General features: G+C 38.6%; 1 protein-coding gene across 1 annotated transcript in view; it reads right to left on the reverse strand.

Annotated features, from left to right (window-relative positions):
• The window catches only part of plxna4 (plexin A4), a 324275-nt gene that overhangs the window by 121303 nt on the left and 175004 nt on the right, over window positions 1–27968 (reverse strand). Inside the window, exon 5 of the mRNA XM_083527925.1 lies at window positions 11427–11527. Coding sequence (XP_083384051.1) covers window positions 11427–11527 — 101 coding nt within the window. The remainder of the gene's footprint in view (window positions 1–11426; window positions 11528–27968) is intronic.

Here is a 27968-nt window from a genome sequence, read left to right on the forward strand (position 1 = left end):
TCAGATTGGTTTACACACTCCAACGCAGGTCACTGCGAGGGCATTTTAGCCAAGTAAAAGCCTTTGGTGTGTACCTTTGATAGAGTTTGGCTTTCTGTGTGTGTGTGTGTGTGTGTGTGTGTGTGTGTGTGTGTGTGTGTGTGTGTGTGTGTGTGTGTGTGTGTGTGTGTGTGAGATTGTGAATCTACAATTTGAAGGTCAGAGGCAAATATCTAGAGACCAGAGAGAAAGTTAATGCATTGTTAATTCAGTGTCACACTATCTCCTCAAGTGGGTCTCACACACACTCACACACACTATCAACTGCAGTCTGGGTCGAAGAGTGAGGTCAGCACCCCTCGCATAACCGCATGACCACACCCCCCCTTACACACACACAAACACATACACACACACACACACACACAGTTGTCTCATCCCTCTTTCTCTTACTTTTTACACAGATATGTTCTTCTCTCCGAATGACTGCACTCTTCACACACTAGCACACACCTGGAATCAATGTGAACTACCTAATGATGTCGCTTCCTACATCTTAAAGCAATGGGATACGAGTTCAGCCGAGAGGTGTGTATCAGGACCCAATAACTGTCAGATTTAAGGCTTGTAAGTCAAAGAAACACCATGTTGTGAGTGTATGTGGTGCGAGATTGAGGTTGTATACGGGAGCAAAAATGACCACGTACTGTACATTAACTTATAAGCAGTACCAGTTTTATAAAATATCAATAACCACGATTTTTTTCCTCATGATGTCTCAGGATTTTTTTTTCCTCCCTACTCTCTTATTAGGGATTATCTTATAGAGACAAATTGGTAGATCTTTTATCATCTGTTATCACATGTACCAGTGTTGCTCCTGTAAATACAACAAATATGAAGTATAATTATAATAAAATCAATTCTAACCAAAAACAGCAGCTTCCATACATCAACATCTCCACATTTCGTTTCAAAATCCAATCCCAGACATAACAGAATCCGATATCCGATATCTTTTCTCCACAGTCTGATATTTTCCACTATTTGTTTTGCTAGTGCTGCATCAGAGCTGTCTCGGCTAATCTCTACTACCTTTTCTTGAATTCTGACTAAACTAGTCAGTTTTTTTTTTTCTTTAAATGTCTGATCTGAAGGGATTGGTCACCTTTTCTGTCAGAATTTCTTCAGGAGTGAACAGGAATCTAGGAATCAGAGAAAGAGATATAGCGTATGGACAAACATACTTAGGCACCTGACTTTTCCAGGCATATTTGCTTCTTCCCCAAACAATCACCACACAGTTAAAGGTACATTGTTTAGGATGTCTCTGGATGCGACAGAATAAAATGTTCCCTTCACTTCACTAATTAGCAGAGCCAAACCCGTTCCAGCATGACAAGCCCTTTGTGCACAAAGCCAGCTCCTTGAAGATCTACATTACATGGATTGAAATGACAGATCTCCTGCCATGGAGCCATATTTAACACTTTTGGGTTGGATGGGAACACTGACTCCACCCCAGGCCTCCTCACCTCACCTACATCAGTACCTGGCTCAATTAATCTCACAAATCTCCACAAAATCTAGTGAAACATTTTTCTAGAAGAATGGAGCTTATTATAACAGCAAATCTGGACTCGATGTAAAATAGCACGTTCAGAAAACAATCTTATGTTCAGGTATCGACACACTTTCTAGTGGCTGTTTTTTATAACATACTCCTGATTCAAGCGTCTCTCAGTTCAGATTGCTACAAACATTTCAGCTTTGATTTTACGTTCCTGTCTTTGTTTTCCTCGTGCTGAACAAAGCGTCCTTGTGCAACCTTCAAACCTTGTCTATGGATTGACAAATGTCATTGTTGAAATAAAACATGAGTGTGTATGCTTATAGATATTACCAGTGTGTCAGGTCCAAGAAAACTACAGGAATCTTCTATCTATCTATCTATCTATCTATCTATCTATCTATCTATCTATCTATCTATCTATCTATCTATCTATCTATCTATCTATCTATCTATCTATCTATCTATCTATCTATATATCTATCTGTCTGTCTGTCTGTCTGTCTGTCTGTCTGTCTGTCTGTCTGTCTGTCTGTCTCCCTGCATATCTCTCTGCATGTCTGTCTGTCTGTCCGTCCGTCCGTCCGTCCGTCCGTCCGTCCGTCCGTCCGTCCGTCCGTCCGTCTGTCTGTCTATCTATCTATCTATCTATCTATCTATCTATCTATCTATCTATCTATCTATCTATCTATCTATCTATCTTGTTTTTCTTTTCAGTCTTCTTCTCTCTCCTCTCCTCTTTCTCTGTTTTTCTTTATCACTCTACCAGTGATCCTGTCCCCTTCTTTATCTATCTATCTATCTATCTATCTATCTATCTATCTATCTATCTATCTATCTATCTATCTATCTATCCATCCATCCATCCATCCATCCATCCATCCATCCATCCATCCATCCATCCATCCATCCATCCATCCATCCATCCATCCATCTATCTATCTATCTATCTATCTATCTATCTATCTATCTATCTATCTATCTTGTTTTTCTTTTCAGTCTTGTTCTCTCTTCTCTCATCCCCTCTTTCTCTGTTTTTCTTTATCACTCTACCAGTGATCCTGTCCCCTTATCTATCTATCTATCTATCTATCTATCTATCTATCTATCTATCTATCTATCTATCTATCTATCTATCTATCTATCTATCTATCTATCTATCTATCTATCTATCTATCTATCTATCTATCTATCTATCTATCTCAGAATCGGAAACAACTAAGATTTATTTTGAGAGAGAGAGAGAGAGGGAGAGAGAGAGAGAGAGAGAGAGAGAGAGAGAGAGGCAGTTTGTCGTTGTCTATTCACAGCATTAAAGAGAACGCAAACAAAGCTGCAATTGATAGCCAGGAAGAGGCCTTGTGCTGGGCTTGGATTTGACGTTAAATTGGGACTATGTGCGTCCCTTGTGGGATTACTGATGGTATCTTTCTGTTCTGTGTGGTGTGAAGAGGACATTGATGAGGCTTTGAGGCAAAACACAGTGCCTGATAACCATCAGACGTTATTACACACGGGCGAACCCTGATGAGCTTCTGTTTACAGGAATTTATGCCCTTTAACCTGCGAGGCTTCATGAATATGAAAACGCCACACAAGCTCCTCAGGTGAAGGTACGCCTACGCGAGGGATGTTTACACTCATGTGAATGTAATTACAGTTAATCTGAATAAGCACATATGCAGTTTATGGACAAAACTTTGTGGACACCTGAGCATAAGATCTGTACGTGCATTTTAAACAATGTGTTCTACAGTTGCTCTTATAATAACCTCCACTCTTCTGGGAAGATGTTCCACTAGATTTTGAGGCGATTTGTAGCTGAAAGAACACGAATCTCCACAAATAACAATAAGTAAATTTTTTTGTGCTATAACAACACTTTAAACTGTGCAATAACCTTGTGCAATTGGTTTGTTTGAGAGTGTAATTCCTGTTATTGTTTTAATTAATTAATTTATTTTTATTTATCATATTATGCAGGTATCATATTTGCAAATTTTTTGCTGCTGCAACATGGAAATTTCCACAATGTGGGATAAAAAAGATTGATCTTATCTTATTTTATACACATACCAAAATATAAAAGAGAGGAAGTTTTGTATTTTTGAACACCGCCACCCCCACCACCACTACCGACCACCACCGACCACCACCACCACCACCACCCCCCTTCCTTTTTCCTTTTTGGTCTGAACACATTGATCGTAATCAGAAATGCTCGCCACGTCCTGCGTTATTGTTTGGAGCATGACGGTGCAGATTTCCTGGCCGTGCAAGCAAATGTCAACACATGATTGCCATAACAGTCACATGCAGATCTCTCTCTCTCTCTCTCTCTCTCTCTCTCTCTCTCTCTCTCTCTCTCTCTTCCGTTAACATCCTTATCGATCCACTGCATTTTGGGTTTCATCAAGTCCTCGCATTCGCAAAAACAACAAAAAATAGAAACAGTAAGGCAGGGAAAATATCAGGGTTGAGTTATGATTTTCATTTTGTGTAATGCCTGTTGGATTACATGGCAGTAAAACAAATGGGAAAAGCAAAGGCTTTTGAAAGAAAGAAAGAAAAACCCTCACTGAATGAGAGTTTGGAAGGTAACCCGCTCAGGTCCGTAGTACGTGAGATGATCACCATCTACATGCTTCAGTCATTCAATTCAATTACATCTGATCAATTGCTCTCCGCATACGCAATTAAAATCATGCTACGGTGTGACATCATGTGATTGTTTTTTAATTTGACAAAATCTATACTGATGATATAGATATAAAAAAATATATATAATAAATACACTGATCAGTCATCACATCAAAACCTGTGTGTCCCTTTAAACGTTCACTTGAGTAAAAGTACAAAAGTATTTACCATCAAATGTACTTAAGTATCCAAAGTACTGTGATTTATTATGGCTGTAATGTTCCTATTATCATTTTTATCACAAGACTCGTTACTTAATCACTTCAGTTTATGTGAAAAGACTCGAATGTGACTCTTAACACACTGAACTATTAATAGAATGATATTAATGAGTCAAACACTGATTAATATCTAATAAATGATCATGAACCCAAAACCTTCGTTTCAACAACTTTAAAGAAATCGTGTAAATGAGGTGATCAGTAGATACGCAAAGCACCAATAGTGTTTGTAGCTTGAATGAGGCCCTGGTGAACCACACCATGACCCGACGTCTCCTCTATTGATTAGTTTCAGTTTAAAAAAAGCTCCACTCTGCTTCAGCTTCCGTCACTGGATCAGTAACATGTTCTCAGTCCACACATTTGGACACATTTCTGAAAGCTCCCTTTCATATATAAATATCGCCATTAATGCATTTACTGCACAATTAAATACACGTGTGCACAATTTATCAAACTCTCAGAACCAATAACCATAAAACCCTTCGGCTAATTGTAGCTTTAAGATACATACAACATCTACATCCTTATAATATACGTCTTTTGAAGTTGAAGCTCTTTCAGCAGCACTGGAAATTCTCCTAACTCAGTTCAGTACCTTTTCAGTACAATCACAGAAAACCTTTACGACATCACCTTAATTAAAGGTAACCAAATCTATTAGTGCTACAGGAGTTTATCTACAATCCAACTACACTAGTGAGGGTGTCATTGTTTTGTTGCTACACACATTATTATAAACTACATACTATATATTATAATAATAATAGAAATGTTGCTCTATGTGTAAAAGCATAGCAGGCAACAGCATATACAGTTATAAACTTATTTCATTAAATGCATTAGTCTCCACTATCCTCATAATGAGATGAGTGATAGTAATAATAATAATAATAATAATTAGAGGAGAAATATACAGTATTGACATATTTTCTGTCATATAAAAAAAATACCCGATCATCCAGTAACACCAAGGTCCTGCCTCAAGTCACTGTGAGTCAAAATGGCGCCCTCATGTGTACAGGAGGCCAAGATGAAGCAAAAATATTTACTGAGTGGCCAGGTTTCTATCAGACACAATGAAGAAATGAGAAAGCAAACATGAGAGAGTAAAATAAGTAAAAGTAGACCAATAGAAAAACTCTAGAAAGAGACTATCAGGTAAAAATCTACATGGTGGCATCAAAAAGTTTCAAGACTAGTTTTGTAACACAGCAACAGATGGCAGCACGAGTCTGCACAAACAATCACAGGGAGCACCAACCTTCATAAGTCAGCGTGCCAAAAGACATATTCTGACCACGTGCAATACCATGTCTGCTTTTCTGACCACTGATCCACCCTACTCGCCTTCTCGAAGACAAGGATCCGGCTTAAAGGTAAAAAAATCCAGCACAAATCACAGAAGGAGCTTAACACACTTCGAAAAGAAGACTTCCAGGACATAGTCCAGAAGTGTCAGGAACGCTGTGAGCGCTGTATTGCTGTGCAAGGGAACTATTTAGAAGCTGATAGTGTGTAAACATGGATGAATAAAGTACTTTCTTGTAAACAGAGCCAGTCTCGAAACCTTTTGATACCACCTCCTATATGTAATACAAAAAGCAGGGAACTTTGACTGAATGCATCTATCAAAACTGGGATCCCGGTTTCAGCTGTGGACAACAGTAGGCATGTGATCTGTGATTTCACTCCGGCTTGCATGACTTCACTCTATTCCTCAATAAAGACCTGTTATGTCAAGGACCACCCATCTCCCAGAGGCTAACTGGCTAACGCTTTTGTCCTTTAAAACCGCTTTATTCCCCTCTTAAGGAAAAGACTGAAAGCAAACGAGAGAGAGAGAGAGAGAGAGAGAGAGAGAGAGAGAGAGAAAAAGAGAAACAGCTCTGATATATATCTGCCTCTGTGTGACAGCCTGCTCTGTAGCTGCCAATTAGCTCCTTTTCTCTTAAGTACCGCCAGGTCTTTAGAGCCACACTTCCTCAGTCCATTAGCATGGACAACATCCAGAAATCCCCTTCAATGACTTCTGTTTACATAATCAGCTTGTGTGAATTAAATCCGGAGGAGCGTGAAGGAAGGACGGTCCAAAAATTACAAGTTTAGGGGTTAAATTTAACCAGTAAACAGCAGGCAGGTTTTGTTTCAAATCCAGACTCATGAATAGCGGAGATGCCACAGGTGATTTATGTGAGGAACATACCTCTGACCAAGCACAAGAAAGTGTGAGGAAGTGTGCCTTCATTTTGATAAGGTGAAGACATTACAGCACAGTGAAATTCTTTCTTTATATCCCAGTGATGTTAGGAAGCAGAGGTCAGAGCACAGGGTCAGGCATGATACGAAATTTGCATTCCGATGTACTAAAAAATATTGTAAGTTGAGCCTACAAACACATTGCGGTACATAATTTAGCAGAATAGAGCAATTGACACTACCTTACTGTATAAACTATACAGTATATATATACGTATGTGGAAGCTGGTCTGTGGCTGAGTGGCGGTTGGTGAGAGAAGATCGGAGCATACGCTAAACTTAAAATTTTTTTTACAAGTTTGTCTTATCGCTATCGTCAATGACCGAATGACGGCAATTAATCATGTAGTGAACAATATATAAATAAAGCCCTGATGCAAATGATGCAAGCTGAAGATTTATATGTTGTGCGGCGGAGTTAGCATTTTCAAATGTTTGTAAATGTCAGCGTAGCCTGAGAGCGTTTTTCAGACTGAGCATCGACATTTTCCAATTTTCTCCGGAACGTGAACGAGTGAAAATGTACAGGAGTAAATACACTTATTGTAAAAGTATTTATTTTGGAATGAAGTACTTTTCCCTTCACATCACCAAGAGGTTAAAGGTTCATTTACATTTTACACTCACGGCGTTTGGCAGACGCCCTTATCCAGAGCGACTTAAATTCTCATTTGTCCATCTGAGCATGGGGTTAAGGGTCTTGCTCAGAGGCCCACGAGTGACAGTTTTTATTTGGATGGGATTTAAGCTCACAACCTTTTCAAACCATAGACTAATGTTTTTTAAAACTAAGCTACAGGACCACCTGCACTAGTTCCTTACCAAGGTTCAGTTCCTGGGTAATGGTAGACTGGATTTACGTCTAATGTCATTCTACAAAAAAATTATATCTATAAATAGCCTGAGAGAAAGCTTTGCGTCTGTATTCGAACAGGGATCAAAGCTATAAGTCGGTACTGTGGACGAGGAGCATCTCGAGCTGTTGCGGGACGCGCAGCGGGCAGTGGAATGTTACCGAGAGGTCTTAGAGTCTCTGGAGGACCGGAACACAGACATGCAATTTAAGCTCCCAGTCTCACCTTTCTCTGCTAATGCACTGAACAACAAAAAGCCAGCGAGAGAAATGGAGAGAGAGAGAGAGAGAGAGAGAGAGAGAGAGAGAGAGAGAGAGAGAGAGAGTGAGAGAGAGAGAGAGAAAGAGAGAGTGAAAGAACAACTTTCCAAGTGTTCAAAGTGTCCCTGAACTTAGCCAAGCTGAGAGCCAAAAGCCCATTCCTGTGCCCACTAATGCTTTTATCTGTCCTATGAGAGCACGGAACAGCAATGACAGAATCAGCATCCTTCTCCCACTACATTCTCACATTCTCTCTTTCTCTTTTTCTCTCTCTCTCTCTCTCTCTCTCTCTCTCTCTCTCTCTCTCTCTCTCTCTCTCTCTCTCTCTCTCTCTCTCTCTCTCTCTCTCTCTCTCTCTCTCTCTCTCTCTCTCTCTCTCTCTCTCTCTTTCTCTCTCTCTCATTATTTGTCTCTAACACCAGAAACCAGCACTCACTTACAGTATAACTGTAGCTGAAATCTAGCTGAAATGTTAGAAGTACTCAGAATGCCAGCACATTCAACATGAATCTTTCCAGAAATACACTAAATTGCCAAAAGTTTGCAGATGCCTGGTATCGTATGTGCTTTTTGATCACATTCCACATTTAGTGCCAATTTGCTTTTATAATTCCCTCCATTCTGCTGTTAAGATGTTCCACTAAATTTTGTGGAGATTTGTACTCATTCAGCTATATGGTTGTTAGTAATGTAAGTTATTGATGTAGGTGAGGTGATGAGGTGTTCACAACATTCACGTTCAATAGGGTTGAGATCAAGATCTTCCATTTCAACCACATGTTCATGATCCTGGTTTTGTGAACAGGAGTATTATGCTGGAACAGGTTTGGGTCTCTTGGTTCAAATTAGAAGAACATTTGAAATTTGTGCTAAACGTTTAAAGGTGTCCCAATATTTGCGTCACTGTAGTGTAGGTCAGGGGTTGAGACGTAAGACGGATGCAGTTGAAGTAAAGAAGGATTTGTTTAAGGAGCAGGTGAGCATATACACTTTGTAAATCAAAAACACAAAACTAAACAATTAGAAAGAAACAGAAAAAGAACATTCACAATCCAATGCAACCCTGACCCTGAGGAACCCTTTTAATAGGTACTTCAGCTTTGTCTACCTGGTGAATTATAGAGTTTCTCTTTAGGAGGAGATTCCATTTACACCCACTTTAAAAAGCCAGGAAGTCTCACCTATCAAAAAAAAAAAACAACCCAAAAGGATTTTTTTCTCTAACAGTCAATATAGTGTACAGTAGTGGTGAAACGCATCACAAAACTCAAGGTTCGAATCACATTACGGTTTTGGAGTCAGGGATCAGACAATTTTTGTATCGGCAAAAAATGGGAATGATGCGGGAGACACATGAACACATGACTGCTCTGTGTAGTTGAAAAATGACTTAAAAAGTAATATCAGCAGAAAAAAAACGTCCATTCTGCGATCGTAAAAAAAAAAAAAATTAAGACTAATCCACAATAAAAAAATATGAGCAAATAATCCATGGTCGACATGTGTGCCGGACCGCACGGATCACGTATTAACTGTACACCCCTAGTGTACGGTATGTTCCCAACTTAAGAACATTCAAGTTGCGAACTTTCACAGATGTGAACAAACCTTCGCAAATGAAAACTTTCATAGGTGACACCAATCAGCGCCCTCTGCTGCAAATGGTTGTACAGTAGTACAATCAAAACCCCGGAAACAAGTGGAAAAGCAGTGGTGATATGAAGGGGACTGCTAAAAAGCACAAAACAATTGATGACGATTGATCGATTGGTTCGAGGCAAAAGGGAAAAGTTCAAGTGAAAGTTTATAGGACTGTGGTGAGACCTGAGATGTTGTATGGTTTAGAGACAGTGACATTGAGTAAAAGACAGGAGGTGGAGCTGGACGTAGCAGAGGTTTTGTTGAGGTTTTCATTGGGAGTGACGCAATGGACAGGATTAGAAATTAGTTTATTAGAGGGACGGCGCATGTAGGACGTTTTGAGGACAAGGTGAGGGAGGTGAGATTGAGATGGTTTGTACATGTGCAGAGGAGGGACATGGGGTATATCGGTAGAAGAATGCTGAAGACGGAGCCACCACAAAGGAGGAAAAGAGGAAGTCCAAGAAGGAGGTTTATGGATGTGGTGAGGGAAGACATGTAGGTGGTGAAAAAGGCAGATGTGGAGGACAGGGGGGTATGGAGACGGATGATCTGCTGTGGAGACCCCTAATGGGAGAAGCCGAAAAAAGAAGAAGATTTGTGTCAAAGTTGTATAAACCTCACTTTGTTGGACTTACAATGTGCTCCCGGAACGTGATTCGTTTATAACTCAGGAACTGTATTTAGTCCCATAACAGATTATTCATCTTAAATCTTAAATCTTGCATATTTTTTGAAGGTTTTGCCAACCTATTAGAACAGAATAAAAACCCCTAAAGAGGACTCAACACTCTTACAAACATCACCAAAGCTCAGAAACACACAAACCAGGAAACAGGACCTTAAATCGGATGTCGTTACACAGAATCAGGCAGCTTGATGCTGAGTAATACTTTATTCCAAGCATCAAAACACAAGGTTTTAAATATACAAATGAATCGCAAGTATGAGTTATCAAAGCACATGACTGAGACCATGGAGAACATAGATAAACAAAGTACAGTATAAATCAACAAAAGGGTAAAATTCCAGACTAAACAGCGTCTAAAAGCAAAAATAAACATATATTTAAGTGCAAATTAGATGCTCAGAGAACAGAAAATCATTTATTTGACTCATATATAGGCCTGACTAGACATCTAACAAAGCAAGCTAGTTGTAACCGCGACATTTCTGACCAATTAAAACTGAATAAAAAAAAATCAGTATTCTATCTCTATTTATCTGCTATTATTAATGTTAATTGGTCCGATCTCTTGATTCAAGCGACTGATTTCTCAAGTCTAATTCCAGCTCTAGTTTTTCCACTAAACTTTCCATCCTTTAGCTTCTCCTTCCTGGTTTTGTTCTCAACTCTCAACATTTTTACCTTCCCAGATGTGCCTGTTTCCCCTCAGTGCTTGTGTGTGTGTGTACATGTGTGTAGGTGTGTAAGGGAGGTTTTTAGTAAAAAAATAAATAAATAAATAAAATAACAGTGTGTATTGGCATGGAGATTTGAGAATGCTGCAGATCCCCCTGAAGACACACATATACACACACACAAAACACACATGGAGACACATACACACCTCCAGGGTCTTCACAAGATGATGAGAATCCAATTCAATTTATGGTGAAGTGGGAAATGTGCCAGACCCCCCGAGGGGCCCTGCGCATCTAACTCATCTTGCTGTGATGAGGAAAGGGACAATCTGATGTGTATGTGTGTGTTTGTGTGTGTGTATGTATGTGTGTGTGTTTTATTTCCTCATACAGACTTGAATCAACTCCCTGACATTGTGTGTTATTCCACACTATAACATTAGTGTCTATGTAGCACTGGTTATTATAGGTTAAAGACATGGGCTTTTTACTGCATATTGAAATTTGTAATACATATCGTTTTGCTTTAATGCTAGCTGAATGAACGAGGTCCTGAACAGGAAGTCGGAGTACTTACATACTGTGCAGCACACACCAGCCGCAGTGAGGATCCCCGGAGCCCAGACATTCATTGCAGGATGAATACTGCTCGCAAGCCTCAACTGGAACACGAGTGAGCTGGAACGAGAGAGGAAAAAAGGATGGAGAGAAGCAGTTAGTGAAGCACAGCTACGATTGAAAAGTGGTAAACGGGTCTAATGGGTTTTGGGTGTATGGTGCTGTGTTTCTAAGGATTTTTACTAGAGAACTCAACAACAGAGTGGTTTTGCCAATAGGAAAACAGGGTTTGCTGGAAAAAAAAAACCCTGCAGAACCCATTTCATGAAGTCAGAACATTGTTATTTATTATTTACCTTAGCTTGTCTACCTGGAGAATCAATGTAGGTTCTATGTAGATTTCAAAAACAAAGAGAACATCCAAGGAACCCTAAAAGAACCCTTTTGTTTGACAATTTACATTGTTGGTTAGAACCCTACATGATTCCTTGTCTTGTCTCTCTTGTCTCAGGTGTCCCCAAACTCTAACCTCTAAACAATGCCAGAGACATATTTTAAAAATGTAATTTCAAATAGAATAAAATGTCATTATGAAAGTAATAATGTTCTTTTATTTAGCTATATATCTCTTGGAAAATAATGCTAATTTATCTGTACGATGAATAACAAAATAAAAAACTAATCTAGCATTAGGAGGCTTAATAAATATATCTAAAATTATAATAAAAATCATGAAGTCTAATTTTCTGTTGCAGACCGACCAGGCCCCCATTACAGAAAGAAAATATTGTGTGGCCCTCACAGAAAAAAAGTTTGGGGACCACTGGTTAGAGAAACAAAGATATTTCATAGAATTCTTGAACCTAGAGCTTGTCTTCTTTGGTAAACCCTTGGTGGTGTGTGTTAGAATGTAAAAACCCCTTTAAGAAGTCATCTAAAGAACCATTATAACCCTAACAGACACCATGATAATTGAGAACCCTAAAGTATCTTTTGTCTTGATTATTCTTGTAGAACCCAACAAGAGAACATTTTCCAACCATAGAAACCACTGTATGAAATACAGAGCTCTTACTAATCCAATGAACCTTTGAGGTAACTTCAGGATTTCTTGATAAGTGTACATTGGAGTGTTGTATAAAACTTTAAATGGTTTCTAGACTCTAAACCCTTGACTACAGCATTTCCCCTTTCATTTGAGCATTTTAAGTTAGAGCTCTTTAGAAAGCGCTAGGCTCTTAACCAACTGGAAAAATGACCCCTGATGAACCATTTTATCTTGTTAATTAAAACTTTAATCAGTTCTTTGGCTTGTCTTCCGAGTGAAAAACCATTAAAGAGTCTCGGTTTAGGAAGGCACCACCATTTAAAGTTCAGGAACCGCTTTCTGTTTTTGGCTTGTTTTTGGAGTATCAGTGGAGTTAGTAACTTTTTTCTTTATCTGACAAGGTTCCAAGTAGGAAGCTAAGAACTCAACCTTCCAAAGAGCCATTGAGGAGCCAAGTGTGTACTGTAGATCAAATAAAGTAGGAAGTGGTATCAAAAAGTTTAGAGACTAGCGCTATTCTGACCACTCGAACTGGTGCTATTCCGACCACATGCATTACCACGACTGCGATTTCATCATGGACAGCAATTTAGAACAAAGAGCAAATGTGATTCTGCGTAAAACTGCGTAAAGCCGTTTCACACGACATACGTTTGACATATGGCGATGCTGCAACGAATCGTTCGAGGTGTTTTCAGGGGCACGTGCACATTAAGTGAGGAAGAACATTACTGGAAGATGGCGAAAAATCAGGAAGACCTTCAACAAGCTCAAAAAATTGTTGAAAACATTCAGCAACTTGTGCATGATGATCAAAAAAACACAGTTTTGACACAGGGGCAACTCGCAGAGGGTGCTTGATACGCTTCGCAAGGGGACTATTTTGGAGGTGATATTGTGGAAACATAGATAAATAACTTTTCTGTACACCACCTCATGAAAAATAAATAAATGAAAATGAAGGAACACATGTCAAAGAAGTGGAGATTTTTGCATACAGGTTAAAATAACAAGCAAGACAAAGTTCAATTCATGTCTCAGGGAAGCTGTTATACTGTGTCAGGATGACGATGCCCAGTCTTTCACACTTGTCAGAGTGGAAAAGTTTCTGGTGATGATGTGAAATGATGAGGATGAGACTTCACACATCATGTTCATGCAGGTTAAACTGTCATCATTCAGCTGAGTTCCTCTCCTTCTGGATTGGATTCAGCATGAGGAGTGAGAGAAAAGCCTGGAATATAGATGTAAAAACCCGAGAGGGACAGGGCCCTGTGTCATCGTTGTCTCCAGGGCGAAAGTTTAAAGCCCTGGGCTTCCGTCTACCTTTTGATTAATAACCCGTCAGCGGTCAATGACTGTTGTCAGTCACCTGTCAGCCTGCAAGCAAAAGACTCAGCACAAGAGATTTCCTGTCTGCTACTTAGAACTGAAGCCGAGAGACAAACAGTTCCCCGCAGTGCTCCGTAATCTCGAGTGGCTTTGCATAGTTTCGCATCTGTCAGCTCAAGATTTACCCGATTTCGCTAATCACAAGTAGCTGCAATGAACGTCCTCGTGTCGAAAACATTGCCCTTGACCTGCCTGCCTCAGGCAATGTCCACACTAATATGTTTTTGTTTGAAAACGCATATTTTGCTCTCCGTTTTGGCCTTCTGTCCACACAGAGAGAGCGCTTTAAGTCAATGGAAAACGTAGCTTTTCGAAAACGCTCTCCAAAGTGTATACATTTGAAAACACTGTTTTCGCGCCGCAGTGCGGACTGTGAAAACGGAGGCTTTCGCAAACGAAATTTTGTTTTAATTTTATTTAAAAATTATTGCATTATTATTAAAAAAAAAGAAATGCTTATGTGCAGTACAGGGCTGTAAGCATTTTCAGACATTGTGGACTCGTTGTTTAGACGGAAACAGCGTTTTTTTCAAATTTATCCGGATTAGTGTGGACGTGGTCTCATATGCATTCAAAGAAATTCAGTCTTGTCTTTGACAAAGCATTAACCGTTCATCATCATCATCATCCCCAATTTGCTTCCATCCACTCATCTAGGGTGCTTGTTGTGATCTACAATATTGTGCCAAATCATTGCTGTATCATTCAACAATGAGAACCAAGCAACGTAAAATTATTTACATTTAAAGCATTTGGCAGATGCCCTTATCCAGAGCTACTTACATTTGCCTCTTTTATACAGTTAAGCAGATATGGAGTTAAGGGCCTTGCTCAGGGGCCAATGAGTGGCAGCTTGGTGTGATTGGGATTTGAATTCATGACCTTCGGATGTACCGAATTACCACCTCCCTTCTACATAAACTCAGCTGGAGATCATGTGACTAATAATCAGATGCAATTTACTGATCCACTAATACTACAGTACTACCCTCTGCCAGGGTCTTTCCATGAACCACTTAAAGCTGCTTAACCTATAACTGGAGACTCCTTCCATCATCTTTTTGTTGACATGGCTTCATCGTTTCAACAAATGATTCCGTTTATAATAATTATGATTATCGCAGCACAATTTTATTCATTTATGTGAACCATGAAGATAATGTGGATCTGTAAAATATGCTGTTACTACAGAAACGGGAACGCATTAGACCGAGCATGTTAATACAAACCTCTGATTTGCAGCTGCATTACAGTCAGTGCTGATTGCTGATGTTCCAGAAAATAAGCAATCGGTTTTAACCTGTTAGCCTTCGGCACAAATTTTAGGACTCACAGCTGAAATGCCCTACCCAAATTTAAATGTTAACAGTTCCTAATAAAAATGTGCTACATACAAAATGTAGATATCTTTGGAAAGAAGACACTTTGAGCTTTACTGTCAATCAGCAAAGTTGATATTGTCTGAAAAGATATTAGGTTATAGATGATGAAGTGCTATGAATATACATTTCCTGCATTTAACATTATTTTTATTTCAGATATAAATACATGAAATCAGTCCTGGAGCAATCCAGAAAAGTACTGGGTTGAAAGCCACATGTTTCATGAGTTTACATTTCAAATTTCATGAAGATTTTTATTGTTTGGAGCAACAATGCTTTACAGCGTGTTGTTCAGTGGAGCCTTATCTTTCCTACTAAACCGGGATTAGCAGCAGTGGATGTGATTGTGACTCGTTATTACAATAAATGTGTAAGTAGTGCATTTTTTAGGCATGTTGTTGTTGTGTGCTGCTTACACAAATTCAGCAAAGTACATTCATTATACGTTTTCCATTGAAAAAAACGGTGATCTGAATTTGCTGCTTGAGGCTCAGAGCTTTAGAATGATGTATAGTTAGTCATGGTTACTCTTCTCTCTTTTTATTTAATCTATTGCTAAACATTAACACCTGAGAACACTGGCTATCGGTTGCGCTGACGCAACCCCGGCGACTAAGAGATTCAAAAAGAATGAATTGTTGTATAAACTAGAGATGGATAGATTTACATCGATGCATAGGCATAAAAGTTAACAATGTGATGCATAGATTAAAAAAGTGTTCATCAAATACAAGTTGGCATTTGTATCATGATGCATTGTTTTTTTTATATTTGCACCAGTAAAAACGATTTATTTATGTATAATTATTAGGAGATTACCAAAATTTGTGACCAATATTTGATATGCAGATTGATTTCTCCTCTGTCAAACAAATAAAAGCAAACTATCTGTACCCTACTGAATTGCACAGTATCATTTTTTTCCATTGCATTGTGTTGAATAAAATCTAAATCGGATGGCACTGCATCGTAATGTGGTGAATCATATCATACTGCATCGGTAGCTGCTTAATATGTATCGTATCGCTGGCTATGCAATGAAATGTGAATCAGTTATAGAGATGCAAATCCCTTATATAAAGCGATATCCCTGCGTATGAAGCCAGTGTGTTGTTTCATATCCTTTGCATTTATATTATATGCGATCACAACATAGAAGGCTAAACTTAGTAAAGCGCTCTTATGCAGGTATAATCCTGAAAACAGGTTCTATCTTCAAGAAGCATTTTTCCTATTTCCTGTTTTCCCATTTCCGTGTTTCCCCTACAGTCTGATGAGTATCATCTCTAAAGCCAATCTCTCCTAGTTCCATTTTCCAGCTGTAAAGCTGCATTTTCGGCCTAAAACAGGCAGATGAGGCATGATCAGGGAGCAAATATAGAGAAACAGCACATCTCCATGATTTGTTGAACCTGAAAGTGCTTCCTGATTATATAAATTTTTTTTGCATATTTGTCACACTTAAACGATTCAGACCATCAAACAAATTTTAACATGGATGGACGGACGGACGGACGGACGGACGGACGGACGGACGGACGGACGGACGGACGGACGGACGGACAGACAGACAGACAGACAGACAGACAGACAGACAGACAGACAGACAGATAGATAGATAGATAGATAGATAGATAGATAGATAGATAGATATTGTTTTGATTTCAGGTTTATTTCTGATTTCTTGGTAAAAGAAAAATTTACTTATTGTGCAATCAGTACTGGACAGCAAACACATCCCTGGTAACTACTGGGTTTTCCTGCAAAAGCTGCTTCCTATCAAAGTCATTCCCAAAGACAACAAGAAAAGAAAAATAAGGCCAACTGCACGCACACACACACACACACACACACACACACACACACACACACACACACACACACACACACACACACACACACACACACACACTATATCCTTTTATCTCTCCCTCTTCTTTTTCCTGAAAGTGTTTAGAAGACTCCAATAAAGCAAAAGACTGATGACAAAGGAGCATCATGGATGACACATGAACTTAATCCATCAGTGTCCCGCTTGGATGTTTCTACCCTGCTGGAGATGATTCTCTCTCTTTCACACACACATGCACACACTTTTTCTCCCTTCGTCTACGTGTCACTCTCTCTCTCTCTCTCTCTTCTCTCTCTCTCTCTCTCTCTCTCTCTCTCTCTCTCTCTCTCTCTCTCTCTCTCTCTCTCTCTCTCTCTCTCAGGTACAACATCTTCTTTATTCCGACATCAAAAGCGTAATCAGAGTCACATCCCATAGCCGTGTCAGTCTGCTTGTCACAGGGAGATGAACCGGTGTAATATGACCTATTATTTACTCTTCTTCTCCATTTATCTCTCCGCCTAGATCACAGCCTGCACGTATACATCTCCTCTATAACGCACAACTACCCTCATCTGATCCGGCATGCTAACTCGCAGCACAACGACAGGCCCGCGATAGCCGCGGTGCTAATTTTAAACCTGGCAGCCTGAAGAAAACCTTAGCTAGTGTTCCAGTCTTCTTCACACTTCTGCATCCGTAGGCTCGGAGTGCGAAGTAACTCATGTCACAACAGTATATTTAGTTTCCCCTCGCTGTTTTGCTTCACTTACAAAACAAGATACAGAGGATTATAAGACTGTTCAGCCCTTCGGCTCATGATATGCTAACTGGAAACGATGTCCTCCTGCCATCCCAAAAGATCAGAATCTCCATCAAATGACTTAATTCACCTTCTTTTTTTAGCTGTTATATCTTATATCTTCATTTTATTTTCTTTGGAAAAAGCAGCCAAATCTGTTCAAATGGCCCACAACGATGAAATAAATGAATGCTAGTAATCCCTAGCTAATAAACCCACTCCACTAGCTGGCTGCAAACTAGCTTGAAATTGCCACAGAAAATGTTTTAGCTTGATTTCAACAACTTAGTATCAAATATAAATAAATCTTTAGTATTTCATTCTGAAAAACAGCCCAAAACAAACAACTTCAGAGATACTGAAACGTTTTTGTTAATATGTGTGATAAGAGAGCTAGCTAGCTGCTAGTGGAATTTGATTCTAGTTTAGTAAAACATTTAAAGAAAAGTATTAAACTGTAGCACAAACCTAGCAAAATATACAATAACAATTCCAACTATTCTTCTAATCAATTACATTAGCTAATGTAGCAACTCTGTTAGCTGCTTAAACTAGCTAAAAAAAAATCAAGAAATTACTTAGCATTTTATTTAATTCTATCCCAAACCCACAAAAATAAGATGTAGCTAATGTAGCTATTTTGCAAGTTGTCTAAGTAGAATTTTAGCATCTTAGCCTCATTTTAAGTCTTTAAATCCTTTCTCAAAGCAACCGAATCTATAAAAAAAGTCACACTTGATACTATACGTTTTTTCACTAAGAATGCCTAAAGCTAGCTAGCTAACTACCTAGCTGCTAGCTGCTTCATAAGCCTGAAATGAAATGTGCAGGATTTCAGTATTTTATGTTATGTCTTAAAATCCTCTTTATTTTATGTTTTTTTAAAGCAAACTATGGTTACTCTTTCTTTCACGATTATAAACGTGGAAGGACTAATCCCCGGCTGCTGACCAGGTTGCCTCTCTGTGGTCTGTAATTTCCTATTTAATGATGTGTTTGTAATTTTCAATCCACTTTGCTTTATTATAACGCCCTCCCCGCTGAGGAACACGATACCGAAGTCAAACGTGGCTCATGCGCTAATGAACAGCTCTGAGGTTAAAAAAGGTGTTTCTATGGGAACGTTTTAATTAAAATTTGCTAAAGAGTAATGGCTATGCCTGCATCTGTCCAAAAAAAAGCTCATATACGCAGGTCTGCTTTGGACGTTTATCTCAAAAAGTCAACTCGAAGAGCTGACTCATTGGAGAAGTACACATCATTTCTCTCTCTCTCTCTCTCTCTCTCTCTCTCTCTCTCTCTCTCTCTCTCTCTCTCTCTCTCTCTCTCTCTCACACACACACACACACACACACGGGCCATATTTAGCTAGGTTAGCAGGAAGCATAGTGTTCGCTCAGTCCCTGCAGGCTCCAGATGGAAAATGCAATTATTTGTACGGTGAAGCAGCTTCTCTGCACGTTAAGTGGATTTGTGTTCAGCCTGTGATGCTGTGGACCCAGCAGCAACACACACACACACACACACACACACACAAACGCCTTCAGTTAATTCTTTATCATCCAGCCTACAGGCTCCATGTGTCACTACCGCCCAACATCACACAAACACACACACACACACACACACACACACACACACACACACACACACACACACACACACACACACACACACACACACACTGGTTCTAATCAATACAATCACATCCGGTCCATCTTTATACCATTTGCATAAATGTGACCACAACATGAAGGAAAAAACATGAAACATGGTACAAACGTGGCAGTTGTTCCAAAACTTTCGACAAACACACACAGTGAATTGTGTATTAGTCTGTTTGGCGTATCGGTGCGGATTCCTGCTTCTATTTGACGTTTAAATAATTTTCAATTCTAACACGTATTTGATCAATGAAAGCGTGTCAAGAATCTGAGGATTCCTTCTTTTAACAACAAATCAAAGAGTCAATCACATGCACTACATTTTTATTCAAGCGTGTGTGTGTGTGTGTGTGTGTGGGGGGGGGGGGGGTTATTATTATTATTATTATTTCCCACTGCACTGATTGAAGTGTGTGTTATGTTGCTGCATCAGCACATCATGGTGCTTCCATTCACCAATTCCTAAAATGAATGTTACAAATCGAACGCACTGCCTCTTCACCCATCATTGTATCTTCCCGTCTTTTTTCTTAGTGAACGACTAGCAATTCGCTGGACAGGGAAAAAAAAAAAAAACAGAAATAAAACCGCTTTCATAAACATGGCGGATTATAGAGCGCGATGGCTGTGTGATTGCTGCTGAACCCGAGTCCATAACTGAAATTAAAGGTCGCCGTCATCGAAGGGTTTCGCTGATGAGGTGCCAGATGGCGTGTCTCGGATCTGCAGGAGAGGCTAGCGACTCTTCCCTGAGGGCCGACATAAAGCAAAGTGTTGGTAATTGCGCCGGTGTGTTACACGCTCTCAGTCATTTACACTTAAACTCCCTGAAACGAGACACGAGGCACAGCGAGGCGATGATACAAAACGACGGAGAGACGTAGTGTGATGGAAATAGAGCAATATGAATTTCATTTTGATCACCTTCCAGATCCTTCAGAATGACACATGAGCCTTAGAGAAGAACAAAATCTCTCCATCTCTCTTCCCACAGTCTCAGACAAGTGTTTTTCTTTTAGGTCCAAGGTTTAGGTCGCTCGCCTCGTCTCGTCTCATCTCGTTTTGCCGCCGACCCGAGCCGCATCCCCAGCATACGCCGCATAATAGAATTTTCACTTGAAATGCTAACACGGTTAACAATGAAACTCAGGTCGACTGTAAAATGCTAAACGCTCCCCACTGGCTTTCACTTGTAATTTCCGATGGAAAACAGGCTTTTAACCTTTTCCCGAAATGGTTTCTAACAAGCCAAAAAACAACAACAACAAAAACCCAAGACAAGAACTAATATAATAATAATAAATATATAATAATACAAATAATAATAACAATAGAGATGTGTAATTGCACTCAGCAAACAGATTATTTCTCTTCTCTACAAACAGGCATCACATTTAATTGTTTAAATTCTCTCCATTATCCTTTTCCTACTGCACTTCTACTCTACCGGAACATTCAGAACTGGAAATTCATCCACCTGTATTGTATTTGGTACTAACAGGAAAGAACAGTACTCAAAAGGGTACTGATCTATTTATCTATTGTATGGCATGGCATGGTATAGGCATGGTGTGGTATGTCATGGTAATAGTAGTGTATGGCATGGTATGGTATGGTATGGTATGGTATGGTATGGTATGGTATGGTATGGTATGGTGTGGTATGGTTTGAGATGGTATATTATGGTATGGTATGGTTTGGTAGAGTACAGTATGGTATGGTATGGTTTTTTATGATATAGTAATGCATTTTATGGCATGGTATGGGCATGGTCTGGTATTGTATGGCACAGTATGGTATCATATTGTATGGTCTAATATGGAATCCCATGGTATCTTTTTTGTGTGGTATGATATGGTATGGTATGGTATGGTATGGTATGGTATGGTATGGTATGGTATGGTATGGTATGATTTGAAATGGCATATTATGGTATGATATGGCACAGTATGGTATGTTATGCTATGGTATAGTATGGTATGGTATGGTATGGTATGGTATGGTATGGTATGGTATGGTATGGTATGGTATGGTAGGGTACAGTATGGTATGGTATGGTATGGTATGGTATGGTATAGTAATTAATTTCATGGTATGGTATGGTATGGTATGGTATGGTATGGTATGGTATGGTATAGTAATTAATTTCATGGTATGGAATGGTATGGTATGGTATGGTATGGTATAGTATGGTATGGTATGGTATGGTATGGTATGGAATGGTATGGTATGGTATGGTATAGTAATTAATTTCATGGTATGGTATGGTATGGTATGGTATGGTATGGTATGGTATGGTATGGTATGGTAATTAATTTTATGGTATGGTATGGTAGGGTATGGTATGGTATGGTATAGTAATTAATTTCATGGTATGGTATGATATGGTATGGTATGGTATGGTATGGTATGGTATGGTATGGTATGGTATAGTATAGTAATTAATTTCATGGTATGGTATGGTATGGTATGGTATGGTATGGTATGGTATGGTATTGTATAGTAATTAATTTCATGGTATGGTATGGTATGGTATGGTATGGTATGGTATGGTATGGTATGGTATAGTAATTCATTTCATGGTATGGTATGGTATGGTATGGTATGGTATGGTATAGTATTGTATAGTAATTAATTTCATGGTATGGTATGGTATGGTATGGTATGGTATGGTATGGTATGGTATGGTATAGTATAGTAATTAATTTCATGGTATGGTATGGTATGGTATGGTATGGTATGGTACAGTGTAGTATGGTATGGTATATAATGATATAGTAATTAATTTTATGGCATGGTATGGGCATGGTCTGGTATTGTATGGCACAGTATGGTATCATATCGTATGGTCTGTTCTCTTATGGTATGATCTTATATTGTGTGGTGTGGTATGGTATGATTTGGAATGGCAAGTTATGTTATGGTATGTTATGGTATGTTATGGTATGGTATGGTATGGTATGGTATGGTATGGTATGGTATGGTATGGCAAGGTATCATATTGTATGATATGGTTTAGAATTGCATGGTATGGTTTGGAAAAGTTTGGTATGTTGGATGTAATCGTTTCATATTTTATAATATTGTTTGTTATCATAAAGCATGGTATGTCATAGTATGATATGGCATGGCATATCTTATGGTCTGAGGTGGTATTTAAATGTTTCGAGACTAGTTTTGCCCACAGATGGTAGCACAAGGCTGCATGCACAGTCACAGGAAGCACTGACCTTCATAAGTCAGTGTACCAAAAGACATCGTCCTGTGTACATCGAGAGCTGTGCAACTGGGGCCGTTTTGACACCATTGCGAAGATCCAGGATAAATTGCAGAAGGTGCTTGACATGCTTCAAAAAGAAGACTTCCAGGACACATTCCAGAAGTGTCACTTTTCGATTCTACCTCATATGTTATCTTTATACTGTAGTATGGTATGGTATAGCATGTTATATTTTGGTATTATGTGGTATTGTATTGTTTGGTGTGGTATGGTATCATCTGGTATTATTTGGTATTGTAAAGTACGGTAATAGAGACAGGACTCAGGACAATCTTAAATCCACCCCACTCGAATCGAATGAACCTCAGTGTGTTCAGAGTCCAGGTCTGCTGTTGTAGTTTCTCACTCCTGCTGTGTGGGGACTGTGGAAATCAGCTGGGCCTCGACACACACTGCCGTGTCCAACTCTTCACTACCAATCCGGCTAATGACACACACAACTGCTCGCTTCACTGCACCCTACTGCCACTGTCCTCGTATCGACCCGCTGGTCTGTACCTTCCTCCTCTTACATACTCTTTCTCTCTCTTTCTCTTCTTTTTTCTCTCACCTCTGTAGACTTCTCCGAACTCAGCCATGGAGGTTGGAGCCGCAGGGGGGCATCAATGGAGTGCTCGTGTTTTTTCTCTGCCTTTTTCCCGAAGGAAAGATGCTGGATATGTGAGTGTGTGTTATAAATTAGTTCAAAAGAGAGCTATTATGTGGAGAAAAAAGGGCAAAATAACTACACTGAGGTATGAGAAAGGCCCCTTTAGGCAAGTCAGGAAATCCACAGGATCATTTTCTACTCAACTAAGGCCAAACACTACAAACTACAAATTATTTGGAAATATTTTATACTACTATTAAGAATGCATCACTACAAGACGATGACACAACACATTTATTTAACAAATGCTGTCCATTAAACACAAACATATATGGAATAACAAATATAATGTACTTATTCCCTTAAATATAAAGATAAAAATTATTTTAATGATTAGTGCAGAATAATTTTTGATCCCTGTTTCAAAAAATATCTCTAAAGTCATTTATTTTTTCTAAATATGTAATAATATGTTATAATTAAACCAAACATCATCAATTATACTTTACATTTTTGTAATTATTGGTTATATTTCTTATACACTATAATCCTCTAGATTTTTTTTTTCTATTTTGCACAAAACCAGCTCCATGAAGATATGGTTATCATGGTTTGGAGTAGAAACTTTGAGCCTATATAGAACCCTATTTAGCTTTGGGATAAATTGTACATCAGTACCTTTACATTTATAGCATTTAGCAGAGCAACTTAAATTGACCTCATTCCTACAACTGAGCAGCTATGGGGTTAAGGGCCTTGCTCGGGGGCCAAGGAGGGGCTGCTTGGTGTGGCTGGGATTTAAACTCACAACCTTCAGATCTAAAGGCCTTCGTTGTTCACAAAACGTTGTCCATATAGTATATAGATGTAGTGACATTAGGGGAACACGTGGCCATTATTAGAGTGACATTCTGTGTGTGTGTGTGTGTGTGTGTGTGTGTGTGTGTGTGTGTGTGTGTGTGTGTGTGTGTGTGTGTGTGTGTGTGTGTGTATGTGTGTGTGTGTGTGTGGAGAGTCAAGAGCCCGTGAGAGCACTAACCGCAAAATATAGCCTGGAGAATTTTACCATTTTGCTGCTAATCGTCCCTAATTAGTAAATATGGATACCCGATAGCTGAAGCACTCAGTCACAGAGATTCAGAGAAAGAGAGTGAAATGGAGAAAGAGAGAGAGAGCGAGTGAGCGAGAGAGCGAGAGAGAGAGAGAGAGAGGGATGAGAAAGTCGTACATGAGTAAATCACAGTAAAGCGCATTAGCTTGCTTAAACCGTGACGTTAAACCCTGCCCACCTGCTGTTAGTAGAGTTTTCTACTGTAGTAATAAAATCCACAGTGACAGCAGTTGTATACAAGTTTTAATGTGTGGCATCATAAATAATAAATAAACACTTAAAAACACATACACATTCAGTGTATATGGGCAAAGCTAATCCGACATTGAAATGGGATATTGTATTTCGAGTCAAAAACCTTCGGAAAGCTTTAATTTAGCCTCGGTTAGCCTCCAATCGACTACAAGGTCATTTCATTTGAAATAAAGCATTTTCTTGATATATGAACAATACATCTGAGGTAAATGTCGATGTTCCTGATGGAGTTGACTTATTTTCATGGCCACCCCACCTGCAGATCTTGATTTAACAGCTCTAGGGAAGCTAGCTAAAGGATTTCTCAGTCATTAGCTTATGTAAAGCTTTGGATTTTGACTATAAAGATTCTGACAATGCTTGGGCTAAAATATATATTTAATTATACACCACAAAACATGAATGTTAAATACACATTTTTGGATTGTAATAAAAAAAAAAAAAAGGAATAATTTTCCTCAGTGTGTGTTGCAATCCAAACACTCATGAATTCTTTGCTAATCTAAAATCAGCTTTGATAGCTCAGACTCTTTGGACTTTCCACTAAATATTTTGTCTCCTATATAATTGTTTCTATAACACTTTCTATGAACTCCATACTGTATGATCACTCTATCATGACCTCTAAATACATCAATACCTATTATAATAGCATTCTTAATTTATATTATGTATGCCTATCAATAAAAATATTCAAGAAAAAGCATTACAGATCACAACAATCATGAATTGTTAAACAACCATTTTATAATGCTATAACACATTATAGCACCAAAATTCAGCTTCTTTGCATTACTAGCATGTTCATAAATATCTTAATGAAAAAAAAATAAAGATTTTTAGCTCTCTGTGTGTGTGTGTGTGTGTGTGTGTGTGTGTGTGTGTGTGTGTGTTTGTGTGTGTCTGTGCAGACATTGTGGATAATGTAGCAGTGTGTTCAGCTTCTGAACGTATTTACGATTCCCCCATAGACGGTATTTCTGGATGTTTATAGCAAACACAAAGCGGTTAATAGAGTTCTATTTATAACTGGGCTAATAGGCTAAATGCTGTAGAACAAAATAATTTAGGAAATTAGTGGCACATCTCACCCACACACCCACACCCACACCCACACCCACCCACACACACACACACACACACACACACACACACACACACACACACACACACACACACACACACACACACACACACACACACTTACATACATATCTGTATTACCCAAATGTTAACTACTGAATTAAATGATATAATATATATTATTTAACCAATCAGGCATTTTATTAAAATAAAATAAAAATTGAAACTGTTAAAATTTTGATGATCATAAACATCAAAAAAATAATAATAACCTGTGTTGATAATTTGCATTAACTGTGTTGAACGAAATTTTATGATGTTTTATGTTTTCTTTTCCCAACTTTTGCGAAATTGAACCAAACAGTGACTTGAAAACCGAGCTACGTACCAAACAGTGAATTTTGTATATATAGTATTTCTTTACTAATTAAAAGAACCCAATAGTAACTAGCATTACTCAGCAAAATTACATTTTATATAATCACAATACAATCACGAGTCAACTTTATAAAAATTTCCATATTTAACGTGATGAGCAAACCGGAGGAGACAACGGTGAGGAAACACCCATGAGACACCACAAGCAAGGAGAAAGCCTCAGCAGAAATCAGAAGGGAACCGTCATCTTCCGGGTGACACCTCTTTTTGATCTGTGCTATTTACAGAAGCTTTTTTTCAGATGCTAGTTTTTTGACCTTCGCTGTGTGTGTGTGTGTGTGTGTGTGTGTGTGTGTGTGTGTGTGTGTGTGTGTGTGTGTGTGTGTGTGTGTGTGTGTGTGCATGTGTGAATCCATTCAAGATAATCAAAGTGCTCTCTAAAAACCTTGAAGGCCCAGAGGAATGAAAGAATATATTTTCTTTGAGTGTACCAGTATGAAGCATTATAACCTGTTATGAATGTTGTATCACATGCTGTAAATAATGCATATAATTCATACTTTTTCCTATTTAGTCATTATCTTAGCTATTATGTATGCTATATTATATTATACTACTATATTATATTAACATGCATAAGGAATACAAGATATTTTGAAAAATGAATTATAACATAAGTAACTATTATAATTCATAATGTCACAATTTATAGATACACTATATTATATAAAGCATTCTAATGTATTATGTATGATGAATTTACCTGATATCATCATACATAAAAAATTATATATTATATAAGTATTATAAAGAATATGCACAATGAACCTGAAATCATTGTCATATACAGTATACATTAATGTGTATATTATATGAAGTATTATAAAGTGTTATATACAAACACAGAAGACGGTGCAGAATAAAAAAAATGGAGGAACGGGGAGAATATATACATATATATAAAATACACATTTATATAGCATTATGAGATGTTATGGATGCCTGATTATGTATCACAGACCTATTCAGGTCATATGAACATTATTTTCAATATCATGTGACTCAATATAAGGTGTTATAGATTCTGGATTACGTACCATAAACTTAAATCACACATACAGTACATTATATTGTAATATGATTATGAAGTATTATAAGATGTTATAGATGCTGGATTTTGTACCGCGAGCGCTCAATTCCTAGAAAGTGTCTCGTAACAGGTTTCTTTCAGGCCACACTGGAAGCCACATTGATTTCTTTAAGATTATACATGTTTTATTTTGTATCTTTCCAAGCAGGGGGTCTCTCAGGCTTGTCTTTTGTGAGTTAAGTGCTTTTTATCCAGCCGTGCGAATATAGCAAAGTACAGGTTATAATGGCTTGCAGGCTTGAGCGGCGTCGGAGAAATCGCCGTAGCGTCCAATCTAGTCCGTCCATTACGTGCATTACACACGGGCCGTGCCATTCGAAGTATTTTTTTTACTGAGCAAATTGCGTGTGTGTATGTGTGCCTGCGAGTGCGCCGGTTATGTGTGTTTGTGCTAAAGGGAAAGTTTGTAAAGTCTAATGCACCCACTCTATCCTCTCTCTTGCACTTCATAATAATTTACATTAACGCACACACACACACACACACAAAGAAACTTTCTCTCTCTTTCTCTCTCTCTCTCTCTCTCTCTCTCTCTCTCTCTCTCTCTCTCTCTCTCTCTGCAGCATCCCCTCCTCCGCCATGGTAGTCTAATTACT

Source organism: Silurus aristotelis (genome assembly GCF_946808225.1).
Source record: "Silurus aristotelis genome assembly, chromosome: 24".
NCBI classification, from domain to species: domain Eukaryota; kingdom Metazoa; phylum Chordata; class Actinopteri; order Siluriformes; family Siluridae; genus Silurus; species Silurus aristotelis.